Below are 15141 nucleotides of genomic sequence, written 5' to 3'. Positions count from 1 at the left end.
TTAATGTTTGTTATTTGTCTTCCATATTTTGGGCATACATAAAATATACATATTTCTTATATAAAATATAGAATTAAGTATCTAGTTTGTATATATCACTTTTATAGCTAGCACTGTGCTTGGACAACTTTCCTGTTTATTTGCCCTTTGTTGTATCTTGTGTCAGGATTTTAATAATGTTGTGAGGAACAACCATATCAGAATATATCCTTCATTCTTGTTATATAATGTATAACAAACATATATTTTGTCTGCATAGGTGTATGCACACCACAGGCATGCAGTATTCTCAGAGAACAGAAGAGGGTGTTAGATCTCCTGAAACTCTGGTTATACCTGGTTGTGAGATGCCATGTAGCTCCTGGGAATGGAACTAGTGCTGTTAACTGCTGAGCCATCTTATAGTCTAATTTTATATTTATAATTATAAAATATTTCAAATTTTTCTCTGTCACAAAGAGATTTCTTGCCTATAATTATAAATAAGTCTTAAGCATCTCACTGATTATTTCCTTAAAGCTGATCAGTAACAATAGAATTACAGAGAATTAGGTAAGTATTCTTTTGTTTAATAGATGTTAAAAAGTAACTTCCAGAAACTGATTAATTTACACATTCTTGACAATACAAAAAATGAAAAAGATTTAACTTCTCAATTCTTTTACTTTTAATCTTTCCATATCTGATATAACAGGTAGAATAATCTAGAGTGTTACATCTCTATTGTCTTATGAGAATACTCTAAAAAGTCTTCAACTGGAGTAGTCATATTTTTCATGAAGTACCTCTCCCTTCTTTACATACTTATGCTTTCTTGCTTGCTTGAGTTGTTTGTTGAGACAGGGTCATATTATAAGGCTCAGGTTTACCTCAATGCCACAATCCTCCTGCTTAAACTACTGTGTTCTGGGAATACAGACATTTACACAGTCAATTATTGTAGCTTTATTTTAACTGAAAATGGTCTTTCCCAACTTCCAACTGAAACAGTCCTTAGCTACATCTTAGACACTTCTAAAGGCTCATTAGTATCACATGTTCCACTATGATTATGCCTGTATGTCAAGGTCAAATGTTTATTGTTTTTAATCAAATTTCTGCTGATAAATTTTATAGGAATTTGTATAGATGTAATACATATACAAAGTTTCAAATGATATTCACTGTTAATATTAATTCTTACCTTTCCCCACTATCTCAGGTGAGGTTCCAGTGAGTGATGTAGTTTGATTGGCTAAACAGATCAGTGTGGAGTTGCTTAGAGAGTTGATGTCATCTTCTGATGAGTACCTGTAACTATAAGGACACCATTAGACTTAACATTTTATTTATTTACCAAGAATTTTTACTTTCCCAAGAAACTATTTTCTGCTTAATTGTATCTGTCTCTTCGCTGGGCTAATGAGAATTCCCTGATAACTTTCCAGCCTCAATTTTAGGACTAATAATGGATAACAGTAAAATAGGGGGAAGACCCAGTAAGTAAGGTCCTTCAGTATCACTCAGGCAAGGTGGATGATCATCTTGATGCCATCCTAGGACAGACAATACTCTGGTTATGATGGGAAAAATCCTGGATTCCCCTTTCTGCTTTGTAAACTGCTGAGTGTAATAATACTTCTGAGTTGTCTTTAAAGATGACAGTATTATAAACTTCCTTATAAGTTATATGTAATAACCTAGAGAGTCATGTGTTTAAGTTGGTCTTTAAGGCATGATAATTCATCAGCCTTTCCTATCAAAACATCTGATTTTCTTTTATGGATGTACATGTATACACAAGCTAATCTCTGACTCTGAAACTTTAATAAATTCTAACGCACTTTGACTTGACCTAGGAATATTTAATAGAAACAAAGGGGATAAAGTCAGAATAGGAACGTATGTTGTAATCCAAGAAATACTAATGTATCCTGTACTTCTATACTGGATAACCCAGTGCATACTAAGCACTCTACTCCACTTCAAAATCAGAATCAAAATGCATAGTGTTTGTGCTTAAGGACATTCATTAGAATAACTGAAACTGAAGGCAAGAGCTCCATATTATTGACTTCAGCTAGGATAAGGACATTGATGTCCACATTGATGGATGGGTGGAAAATGAGTAAGATCTTGGGGACTGCTGGTTATCTGTGTTGCAGTAAATCTGGAGCTTAGGAAGAAGCCCTTGACTTTGATCTGAATTCCTTTGCAGTTGTAAGAACAATGACTGAATGAATGGATATGAAAATAAGCAGGTGTTAGCAAAAATACAGAGTTCAGATTGTGATACATGAACAGAAAAGCCTTGAATGCCCAGTGGAGATATAGACATGGTAAATGGATAAGCAGACACTGAATGTTAGAAATAGTTACCCAATGGGAATAATGACTGGATTTAAAGTGCATATTTCATATGAGTTATTACAAGGATTTAGACTGAAGTTGGAGCAACAGAGATGTGGACACTCATGGGGGTATGGAAGGGGTTGGAGGGGGAAAGTGGGTATATGTGATTATATTTCATTGTGCACATGTATAAAGTTCTCTAAGAAATTTCTCAAAAGGGAAAGAGAAGTGAAACCCCATCACTAAGCTATCTATCAGTGGAAAAGGCACAGGGCACCCCATACTTACTATCCCATGAAGAAATGAGGCATTGCAGTCAAAATACTCCCAAGGCCCATGATGAAACATCCAATTCCAATCAACTTTGGTCTGTGTAGTTTGGATCCAAAGTAACTCACAAATATAATAACAAACAAATTGCCTGTAATGAAACCAAGTTATGTCAATTTGATTCACAGAAAATGCTTATGTTCAGTGTGCTTGGTAGAATGGAAGGCCCTAAACAGTATAAACAGAGAAAACACTTGGCCCTTTCCTCAGTTGACTGACGAGGGGAAACTCACCTTAATTAAATGGACCATAGAAAAGTATAGGATTAAGAGTATGCAGAGGTAATCTTATTTGATTTTATTTACTTATTGTAGGTTTATTTATTTTATTTTGTTTAAAATATGTGTGTGTGTGTCTGTCTGTCTGTCTGTCTGTCTGTCTGTCTGTCTGTCTGTGTGCGCACACATGCACACAAGGCCAGAAGAAAGCGGCAGATCCATTGGAGGTAGATTTACAGATGGTTGTGAGCCACCAGATTTGGGTGCTGGAAATCAAACTCAGGTCCTCAGAATGAGCAGTAATTGCTCTTAACCATTGGATTGTTTTTCAAGTCCTTTGTTTTTGTTTTGAATATCAACTTTTTATTTTGGAATGAACCTCAATGGTCATGAACACTTAAGACACTTTAAACTATACATCATCATATTTCTTCTTATCTGTACAAAAAATTCATAGGGGACATTGAGTTCTGGGTTGCAAAAGAAAATTTATTTATTTTTGTACCAATCTATAGAATATTTTTTGGAGACAATAAAACATAGTTGAATTGGTTGACAATATTGCTAAAGAAGATTTTTTTCTTTTTTAGGAATTTAAAGTCGACTAGATTGTACTAAGATGAAAACAAATAGAGAAAAATCTTCCCAATGGGAGAAAAAAGCATTGCTTAATGCAGTTTTCATACATTCCTGGCATTCTTTAAAGCCCTAATATGTAGCTGCCACAATATTTCCAGCCAAAAATATCATAAAAGAACAAATCACAAACAAGGTTACAAACAAACAATAAAGGCACATTAGGAATGAAAGCAGGTAGGTGGGCAGAGCTTGGGGGCAGGGGGATGTCAATTAATTAAGAGCTTTCATAAAATTTCCAAGAGGAAAGGCTATTTGAAATGTCATGTTGACTGTAAATTATCTAGCTTGACAATGGGAAATGAAGAACTCCAAATGCGGGAGTCAATTCTAATCTACCTGGAGTTAGACATAAACAATAAATAGATAGTTACTAAGATTTAGTGAATATTTGGTAGAAAATAAAAAAAGATACAACACAAAATTTCAAAAAGAAACAGAAAAAATACACAAAGTAAATAAGAATTAACTGGAAAGAGGAGAGACTTTGGGAAAGCACAGTATCCTTACAGAAGATAAAAAGTGGGAAACTAAGAAGAAAAATAAAGTGCTATAAAATTAAAAAATAAAAAATGCATATATTTTAATTATATAAAATGGAAGACAACAGTAGACAGGACAGGAAACAGCCAGGAAAGGAGACCTACAGAGCCACCCAAGGGTGTTGATACCAGAAGCTTGCAGAGTGAGGTCACTTGCCTACTTCTGGGCTTTCAGTGCTCAGAGCTAAGAGCAACAAGCCTTTAAACTAAGCATTTGGAGCTACAAGTATGTATGTTGTTTTGAGGTTGAAGCAATGGGTCTTAGTTCGCAGGGCTCAGAGCATCAAACCTCAGGGTTTTAAAGCCTGGAACCATAAGCCTCTGGAAACAGATTTCCAACTAATGGGGTCTCATTCATTTCTTACTGGTCACAGATAACAAAGAAAAAAATAAAGATAAAATGTAGAATCACAGATTCAAGAATCCTGTAGGTGAAGAAACATGATGTAAGGCAAATTGAAAATCAATATCTAATTCTAATTGTGAAACTGTAGCTGCTTCCATGGAAACAGTGATGTGAGGGCTGGAGATATGGCTGACTGCTTGAGAGCACAGCACATGCTCTCTTGTAGAGGGCCTGTGTTTGGTTTCCAGTAACCGTGTTGAATGGCTTGTGACTGCCTGTAACTCTAGCTCCAGGATATCAAATCTCCTCTTCCAGGCTCTGAGAACATGTTTACAAATGTATATACATACATATGCAAGGTTTTATTTTTGTTTTTGTTTTTGTTTTTTTAAGAGTCAGGGAAATCGAATATTGAAAAAGCATGAGGTATAAGATATCCTTTGCGGAGATTGCTCAGGATGAAATTCAGTTCAGAAGAGGCCTGTATTCGGCTGTCCATAGTCATTTGACAGTTATATTCCAGTAGTTAGTTATATTACATCACAATGACAGATTTCCCTTCTATTTAGTGCTGAATCCACTCTGCTCTTTCTCCTGGGATCTGGCTACTAATAAATGAGTGTGTTGAAGTGAATATGCATGCCAACTCTCTAATCCAGAGATGATCTTAGCCACTCTAAGAATGGCCTGTCCCACTAAGTTTTCATTGTTGAGATTAAGAAAAAATCTTTTCTAGGAGGAAGCTCAATACCAGAATAAGCTTACCAAGAAAACAGGTATGTGTGAGATCTTAGTCAACAATACTATCCTGATGGTTCCACACCCTTTATTCTTCCACCTACATAGTCCTGCCTGAAGAAAGCTGGGCTGCATTTAGAAGGAAGGGAGGGAGGGAAGGAGGGAGGGAGGGAGGGAGGGAGGGAGGAAGGAAGGAAGGAAGGAAGGAAGGAAGGAAGGAAGGAAGGAAGGAAGGAAGGAAGAAACCAACCTATAAAGGACAATGCTTTGCCTGAATTAAAAAGATTGTAATGAATTCTCAGCCAGCAAAAAAATATACAATCTTTCTAAAACATAAAATAATACACATACAATATCATTTGAAGTTTAAATGGCTGTGTATCTGTTCAAATGAGTTGCATTTCATGGTAGTACCCTGTGCTCCAGATGCACTAACCTAAGCAATATCATACTCCATGACAAGATGTTTGTAATGTAAAAAATCTAATAAAAGAAATTAAAATATCAAAAAAAGATATCCTTTGCATCACAAAACTTCAGGATTCATGAAGAAAAACTGATAGGTCTTCTTTTATGTAACTACTTTGAAATTATTGTGCTAAATATGTCCTATGTCAAGTTTTTAAAAAAAGACCACCAATTTGTAGGAAATATTTGAAATTCATAAAATAGACATGGCTGCGAAGCTCTCCAAAAAATTAAAGAGTTAAAAAATACTCAGCTGTTAAAAATGATGCCATCAGGAAATTTGAAGGCAAATGGATGGAACTAGAAAAAAGTCATCCTGAGTGAGATAACCCAGACCCTGAAAGACAAACATGTTATGTACTCACTCATAAGTAGATATTAACTATAAAGTAAAGGATAATCAGGCTATAATCCACAGACCAGGAAAAGCTAGGTAGCAAGGAGAGCCGAAAGAGGGATGCATGAATTTCCCTGAGAAAAGGAACTAGAAGAGATCTCCTGGGTATATTGGGGGGTAGGAGCCTGAGGGATTGGGCTGGGGGCAAGAAAGAGGGGGAGAGTAATGAAAGAGATGTCTTGATGGAGGGGCATTTGGGGGTCAGGTAGAAATGTGGCACAAGGGAAACTCTCATAAATCTACAAGGGTGACCTAGCTAAGACTCCTAGCAATAGTGGATAGATAGCTTATATTAGCCTTCTCCTGTAATTAAATTGGTGACTACCTAATTGTCATCAAAGAGCCTTCGTCCAATAACTGATGGAAGCAGGTGTAGAGGGGATGTGGGGCGAGAGAATTGGAGGAGATAAGGGAGGGGGAACTGTGGTTGGGATGTAAAATAAATGAATAAATTGAATTAATAAAAGAAAAGGAGCAGAGGCATTATATTTCTGCTGCTTCATAAGAGAAGAGAAGAATCCCTTTGAATAATTGCATGGAGCTTGGGTGTCATGGAAGAAGATGTTAAAATCAAAGTGAAGACAACAGAGTACATCTCCAATGCTGTAAAGCTCCCCTGCAAGAGTTAAAGAGCAAAACTCCAACACATATTATTCCCAAGCTGTTCTTTGCTCCTTAAATCAAAGGTACTATAGCTCTTCCAACTTTTCTTCCTTCTAGAGAGAGGGAAGGTGGGGTCTCATTGGAGTCAGAGTGAAAACAATGGGTCTGTGTAAAATCAATCTTCCAAAGTCCTCTTTTCACAGTGGCTGACAATCAATTTGTACCATTGTTGTTGGAGGGCTTCTCTCCAGGTTCCACCAAACCCCGCAGTCCCACAATCCACATATAAAATAATCACTCAGACATTTATATTTCTTATAAACTGTATGGCCGTAGCAGGCTTCTTGTTCATTGGTCTTATATCTTAAATTAACCCATTTCTATAAATCTATACCTTGTCACGTGGCTCATGGCTTACCGGCATCTTTACATGTTGCTTATCCTGGCGGTGGCTTGCAGTGTCTCTTTTTGTCTTGTTTTTTCTTTTTTCCTCTCTGTTAGTCCCACCTATACTTCTTGCCTAGCCACGGGCCAATCAGTGTTTTATTTATTGACCAATCAGAGCAACACATTTGCCATACAGAACATCCCATAGCACTTTCCCCCCACTCTTTTTATTTTTTAAAGGAAGGTTTTAAATTTAACAAAGTAAAATTACGTATAATTTGGGAATTTGGGCATAGCTTTTTTTACTATTTTTTGTTGGAGGGGGGCGTTGTATCTTATGGGGACAGAAAGAAAATTTTAGGATTATGGAATAGTCCATGAGGCTGTATTGTCTGAGTCAGTTGTCTTTAAACCATTTTAGATATTGGATCATCTGGGCCATGGTGTTATCGGAGACCTTTTAGGAGGTCTTGGCTGGTTAAACCTGATGTATCTTAATCTGGAACAAATCCATAGCCTCTGGCTTTCTATGGGAACAAAAGCAGAGCCTTCTTTCTAAAGCAACACATCCTTACATCCAAATTTTAAAGTCAAGGAATCTTTAAAATATGTATATTGGTTTAACTAAACATCTTTATGATCAAATATTTTTTGTAGCTAAAAATCTTAAAGACAATATAATCTAGATTTTTTGTGTAATATGTACTTTTATGTGGCTTATTTTTATATTAATTTTATTGTTTCTTTAAAGACTTTATTTTTTAAAACTATGTATTTTTTATGTAACTATATATTATCTTTTTTGTCTTTTTTAAGCCTATGTATATTTTATATATATATTGTAAATTATTTTATCTGAATCTGTTTTATTGTGAATCTATTGTTTTAAACTGTAGTATTTGTAAGACTGAAACGGCGATATGGCTTTTGGGTCTGTCCATCTCAGCTTTTTAACATGGTGGTGGTATGTTTACTGTCAGCTCTGGGAGCTATTTGTGGGTTCCTGGCCTGAACATCCCACAACATACCATACTTGGAGATATCACTGACTTTAACTCCTACATGTCAGTGGCACTGCTTCACAAGATATGATGACAAAAATGACTCCAGAGATACTGCTATATTTTGCAGAAAGGACAAAATTATACCTGTTTGAGAAGCATGGGCCCAGAACATGTCTGAACTGTATTTTTCCTCTATAAGTCTGGTTAGTAAAATAGCAATAAACATTACCAATTTCAAATCCTCCATCAATCAAACCGGAAGTGGAAGATGATATGTCGAATCTTCTTTCTATTTGTGTGATGGAGCTTTTCATAATGACTCCGGCTAGTGCCTTGCATATGTAGCTGAATGAGAGGGCCGCCAAAAATACCTAAGAAAAAGCAAAGGGAAGGGGTAATCAAAGGAGCACACACTGTCTATAGGACTCAATTGCTTTCCTGCTTCACTTAAAAATACAGTTTTTGTTTTTTCCTTTTTGTTTTCAATTGAAGACTACATATCAGTCTTTCCCTGGTAGCAGTTGGTATTCTCTTCGATCTTTGAATGTCATCATTGTACAGATAAGGTGTATCTTCCTAACTTGATTATCATTAAAGCAGCAAAGTCAACACTGTCAGATAATAAACTGATTTCTAATCTCTGTTGGCCAGTAATGATAATTACATAATCACTTTAGCCTGATCTTTGTGTCAGCAGATGCCAAATCTAGGGATAGGCAAGATGTTTTCAAGGGCAGTTTTTTGGGGAACCCAGATGAAAAATTGAAATCTTGGAAGTTAATGGAGGTTGCAGAGACAACATGAGTGATCAACATTTCATCTAAAGTACTCTCTTAACTATTTTTCTATTGCTGTGACAAGATAACATGATCAAGGCAACTTATAAAGGAAAGCTGTGGTGATATTTTATTTGTGCAATCCAATAAAGTTTATCTGAGGATCAGAAGAAAAAACCAGCTACTATATGAAACATAGAAGTCAGGCAATGGTAGCACATGCCTTTAATCCTATCATTTGGGAGGTAAGGATCTGTCTGGATCTATGTGAGTTCAAGGCCACACTGGGAACAGAGCCAAGTGTGGTAGCATATGCCTTAAATTCCAACACTAGTTAACCATAAAGATTTGGAGGTCTGTACAGACAGACAGGAAGTGACAGAGCTGGGTAGGAAGTGGAAATGATGTAGGTGAATAGAGAGAGCAGATGAGATGGCAGAACAGAAAGGCATATAGGCATGGGCATATAGGAAGTAGGTCTCTTTTGGAAGCTGAGGGTCAGTAAGGTGAGGTTGGCTTGTGACTTTTCCTATTCCTCTGATCTCTCAGGTTATAACCCAAATATCTGGCTCTGTTTTTTTTTTAATAAGACTGTTTAGCAATTTGTCTACAGAAATAATTTAATCAAAGGCTTGTTTACAATTTTAGAGGGTTAGTCCATGACAGTCATGGTGGAGAGCATGACTGCAGGCAGGCAAATATGTTGCTGGGGCAGTAATGGAGAGCTCATATATTGAGACAAAAAAAAAAAAAAAAAAAACAGGAGGCCAAGAGAGAACCATCCTGCACTGTTATGGACTTTTTGAAACTTCAAACCCTCTCTCAGTGACACACTTCCTTCTAACAAGGCCACATCTCCCTATCCTTCCCAAATTGTGACCAAGCATTCAAATAGGAGCCTATGGGAGCTATTCTCACTCAAACTATCATAGGTTAAAAGGTTATCAATATATAAAGTGCCTTTCATTCTAAAAAAAAAACTTTTTTAATCATCTTTTTTTCTTCCAGCCCACAACCACATATATAAGCAAATTCTTTGCTCTAATAATAAAATGTGACCACATTATGGAATGTGAGTTTGTGTCTCTCCAAATTGCAATGTTCAATCCTTAGTCATACATACTGTTGGGACTATTAGGATGTTGTTGGTTCTTGAGAGTTAAACCTTCACACTGGGATGAGTGACCTTATGATAAGAGAGAACAGAGTACTCTCTCCTCTTGCTCTGTCATGCAATGATGTTGCAAGAGGAAGTCCACCTGCACATCCAGAAAGAGACTCATCACCTGAACCTGGCTCTGGTGGGACCCTGAGTTCAACCTCCCAACCTCCAGTGATGGGAAAAATGAATTGCTGTTTTACATTGTTCTGTTTAATAAGAACATTCAGTATAAAGGGAGGTAGAGTGATGTATTCAAAGTGTTTGGGAGAAAAGTTAATAAAAACCTGTCAACAAAAAGCTGTAGTTACAAAACTGTCCTTTAGAAGTCAGAACGTAATCAGTATTTTCCTCGGATGAGTAAAATGTGTGGGAGCTTGTTACAAAACTTGCACAGTGAAAGAGGATGGACAGAAAGTAGAGTCTGATGAATGGAAACAAGAAGATGACAAACATACCAAAACACTATGGAGATGTACAGCCCCCTGGTAAAGACACATAGAGCAACCTTGTGTTATTAAATACAATAGGTCTATCACCAATCCATCTGACATAGACTTTTGTTTTTGAATCCTTAATTATAAATTAATAATCTCTTGTAGCTAGAGTTTTCCTGCCTGGCCCAAGGTCAGGACAAATCTTTGTCACCCACCAGTCCCACAGCCGCTCAGACCCAACCAAGTAAACACAGAGACTTATATTGCTTACCCACTGTATGGCCATGGCAGGCTTCTTGCTAACTGTTCTTATATCTTAAATTAACCCATTTCTATAAATCTATACCTTGCCATGTGGCTCGTGGCCTACCGGCATCTTCACATGTGGCTTGTCCTGGCGGTGGCTGGCAGTGACTCCTTCTGCCTTCCTGTCCTTTCTTTTCTCCTCTTTGTTAGCCCGCCTATACTTCCTGCCTAGCCACTGGCCAATCAGTGTTTTATTTATTAACCAATCAGAGCAACACATTTGCCAAACAGAACATCCCACAGCAATCTCTCAATTCAAAATTAGATAATTTGTATCACCAATAACATAAAGTTTTTACAAACACTTGAGCTTATTATCAGGTTAAAATGCATCTTTAAATGTAATTGCAGTGCTAACCACTAAGGACATATGTAATGTACACAAAGGTAAACAAGCAAGAAAAAAAAAGCATGTCACTCTGAGAAGCACTGGAACTAGAAAAAGACAGAAAAAGAGGAAAAGTGAAGAAAAACACCATCAAACGATAATTACCAAAGTAACAACAGGAAGCAATTCCTCTCAGTAGTTACTTTAATGTGAAAAAATTCAGCATGCCAAGGAAGCATCTGATTGTTTTAAAAGACAAAATTAAAATGTAACTGGGGCTGCAGAGGTGGCTCAGTGGTTAACAACCCTGGTTGCTCTTCCAGATGACTGGGATTTCGTTCCAGTACCCACACTAGTTCCAGATGCCATCTTCTGGCCTCCAGAGGCACCAGACATACATATGGTGCACAGATGTGCATTAAGGCACAACAAGTCACACACATAAAATAATGCCATGATAATTTAAAAAATATAAATTCATCTAAAGAGACTCACTGTATGACTATGTTCTACTAAGTCATGATGTAGTAACCTCCTTTTAATGTTGATATAGAATTATTTTTATAAATATCCAATAATAATCACTGAGCAGGCTGCAATGTTTTCTAAAGCCTTTTTAAATCACCTCATACTTCCTATTAAGCTTCATGTTCAATAGACATAGAAATATAGCTAGAAATAGAATGATAGATAATAGGTAGACACAGATAGACAATAAAGAGATAGATAATGAGATAGATGATAGACACATATAGACAATAGGTATAGATGATATATAAATAGATAGATAGATGATAGATAGATAGATAGATAGATAGATAGATGATAGATAGATAGATGATTAGATAGATAGATAGATAGATAGATAGATAGATAGATAGATAGTAGATAGGCATCATATAGGAAAGACATCTAAGGACAACAGACACCAGGTAGGAAAGAAGGAGTAGGGAAAGGTGTTTTATGCAGATAAAAACCCAAAGAATGCAGAGGAGATCATATATTCAACAAAATTTGTCTCAAAAGGCAAAACATAAAAGCAGCAAGACCAGTAAGCCATGGAGTCACAATAGTTGTAATACATATGCATTTGACATTAAAATTCCTGAGCACACAAAGTGAAGGGTGAGCAAACAAAGAGGAAAATAGCAACACAGTAGCATCAGTTCATTTTCGTGCTTCACTTTCTGCCTTGGATTGATAAGCACAGGGAAAGTGAATGAAGAAACGGAGCAGCTGTATAGCATTATAGAGACCAATCAGAGCCAGAAGAGGAATAGAGAGTGCTCCATTGAGTAACAGCAGGATAAATAATCTCCAAAATAAACCGTCATGTCACATAACAGGACTTTACAAACACACACACACACACACACACACACACACACACACACACACACACACACACACAACAAATTTGAGTGCTATTCCTGAGGTATTGCCTACCTTTTTGTATGTGTGAAACAGGATCTTACACAGGCCTGGAGCTCACGAAGTATTCTGGGAAGGCTGGTAAGAAAGCACCAAGGAAGCCTGCCTCAACCTGCCAGCTCTGGGGTTAGGAGAGCACATCACCACACTGTTATCTTTACATGAGTTCTGGAGTTCAAACATGGGTCTTATGCTTGCAAGAAAAATGCTTTACTGACTGGATCATTTCCCAGCCAAAAGCGATTTTAAACGATTAAAAAATATGAATTATTTTCCCTACCATGATGGATTTTTAAAAAGCAGCAGAATAAAGATAAAAACATCCACATATATATGACTTAAACAAAACATTCTGGAACAATGAATAGGTTATGAAGAAACTTCAAAGTATTTTAGAAAATATCTGGAAACAAATCGAAGTAAGAACACAGTATTTTAGAATAAGTGGGATGTAGTGAAAATAAGGAAAAAGGAAAGTGGATTGTGTTTGGGGACTGTTACCCAAAAGAAGAAAGATCTCAAACAACCTAATGTTTCCCCAGAATGGTCTAGGAAAAGAAGAATTAACGAAACCTAGAATTATAAAAATGAAGGAAAGAGTAAAAAAGAAAGATAACTTAAATGTCTAAAATTAGAAATGAAAGAAGAAACATATAATTTAGGACTTAGACATAAAAAAAGAATAGTAAAAGGTACTTTGAAAGACTATATACCAAAAAATTGAAATAAATTCCTAGAGGCACACAATCTACAAAAACTGACCCAATAATCAACAGCAAGTTTGAGCACACATGAACATAACAACACCTCCCAAGAAAAGCCAGGACCAGATGACTTCACTGAGAATTCTAGCAAACACTTAGAACAGAATTAAACAACCATTTCCAAACCCTCTCAAAGAAGTGAAGCCAAAAGAATACTCCCACATTCAGTGTCATCACAATCACCCTGATAAGGACACAAGAGAGGATTATGGTCCAGCAATCCTTCGGAATACTGAAGCAGCAATGCTTACCAGCATGCTCGCAGGGAGAACGCAACAGCACGCTGCAAACAGAGCAGCACAGCCAACTTGGCTTTCATGTGTTGCTCCCACTCCACTCCATTCACTTTGAAATACTGTGTTTTTACTTCCATTTGTTTCCAAATAGTTTTAAAATTATTTTGAAATTCTTCTTAATCTATTGGTCATTTAAGAACACATAGTCTATGGGGGCTGGAGTGATGGCCCAGTGCATGTACTGCTCTTCAAGGAGACCTGAGTTCAGATGCCAGCAGCCATGTGCAGCTCTGTCTATCTCCAGCTCCAGGGAAGCTGGTGCTCTCTTCCAGACTCTGTAGGAACCTACACTCAAATACACACATACATAGACACATATGTATATACACAATTTTAAAACGGGCAAAAACAAATCCTTTTTTAAAAAAGAACAAATGATTATAAAAAAAAGTTCTTGCTTTTATTCCTCTACTGACTTCTTATTCAATTCCATTATGGTAGGGGTAAATGATTGGAAACTTTTAATCTTTTAAAATTGTTTGCTGGGGAGTTTCTCAAACCACAAATGAAAGGATGACTCATTCTATGAAAAATCAGTCAGTCTCAATCCCCACATTAACAGATAAAGAACAAAAACCTTGAGATTATCTCAATAAATGCAGGAAAATATTACTTTATAAAGTACTACACCTTTTCACAGTAAAAATAGAGTATGGTGGTTTGAATGAGAATGACCACTTTAAGACTCAAATATTTGAATACTTGGTCCCCATTTGGTGGAACTATTGTGGAAGGATTAGGAAGTGTGGCTTTGTTGGAGGAGGTGTGTCACTGGGGCTTGGGCTTGAAGTTTTAGAAGCCCTGGCCATTCCAAGTTAACTCTCTCTGTCTCGTGATGTGTCTCAAAACTCTTAGCTACTACTGCAGCCATGGTTGACAGCCTCTGTCATGCTTCTTGCCATGATGGTCATAGACTCTTACCATCTGGAACTGTAAGCTCCAAATATGTTCTTTTTCCTGAAAGTTTCTTTGGTCATGATGTTATATCATAGTTATAAGAAAGTAACTAACACATAGAAACTAACTAGAAAAAGGAAGGAGCTAATGCAATATAGAAACCATATATATAAATCCACTATTAACATTGTTCTCAATAGGGGATTGATGACTTTACCTAGAAGATGAAAAGGAAGGTAAAAATCTGTGCTCTCACCACAAATATCCACCATAGTGCCAGAGACTGAAGGTAGGAAGAGGGAGGAGGAAGGAAGGAAGGAGTGGTACAAAATCCTCTCAAATGTATATTAACCCAAAACAACCTTGAGTAGTATACCTCACATTTTCTGACCTCAATAGATTCCATAAAACAGCATTGTTTATAATAGCCAAGAGGAGAAAGCAATCCATATCTCACTGTCAGATGAATAAATAAATGGGCATATATGTATACACATACATGTTAGACTTTTGTTTATGTTTCAAAAAAGAAGGAAACTGCTGTGGGATGGTTTTTCTGTATGCTGTGAATATGTGTTGCTACCATTGGTCAATAAAGAAGCTGCTTTGGCCTATTGCAAGGCATGTTAAAGCCAGGTGAGAAATCTAAGCAAAGAGACAGGAGAAGGATGGAGTTTGGCAGATGTCAGCCTGCTGCCCAAGGAGCAAGATGCAAGAAGACTGGTACCACCATGGTCACATGGCAAT

The 15141-nt window shown here is 36.8% G+C and overlaps 1 protein-coding gene across 10 annotated transcripts in view; it reads right to left on the bottom strand.

The window, feature by feature from the left end:
• The window catches only part of Slco1b3 (solute carrier organic anion transporter family member 1B3), a 79841-nt gene that overhangs the window by 31195 nt on the left and 33505 nt on the right, over nucleotides 1-15141 (bottom strand). For all 10 annotated transcript variants that reach the window (XR_013050218.1, XR_013050217.1, XR_013050220.1 and 7 more), the window contains 3 exons: nucleotides 8230-8371; nucleotides 2620-2752; nucleotides 1184-1296 (listed from right to left, as the gene is read on the bottom strand). Coding sequence is in view for 7 of the 10 variants with exons in the window: in XM_042274256.2 (XP_042130190.1) it covers nucleotides 1184-1296; nucleotides 2620-2752; nucleotides 8230-8371 (388 nt within the window). In the remaining 3 variants the exon portion in view is untranslated. The remainder of the gene's footprint in view (nucleotides 1-1183; nucleotides 1297-2619; nucleotides 2753-8229; nucleotides 8372-15141) is intronic.

This window comes from Peromyscus maniculatus, chromosome 3 (assembly GCF_049852395.1).
Source record: "Peromyscus maniculatus bairdii isolate BWxNUB_F1_BW_parent chromosome 3, HU_Pman_BW_mat_3.1, whole genome shotgun sequence".
Classification (NCBI taxonomy): Eukaryota; Metazoa; Chordata; class Mammalia; order Rodentia; family Cricetidae; genus Peromyscus; species Peromyscus maniculatus.
Note: the sequence above shows the minus strand (reverse complement) of the source record. Positions and strands in the feature narration are given on the sequence as shown.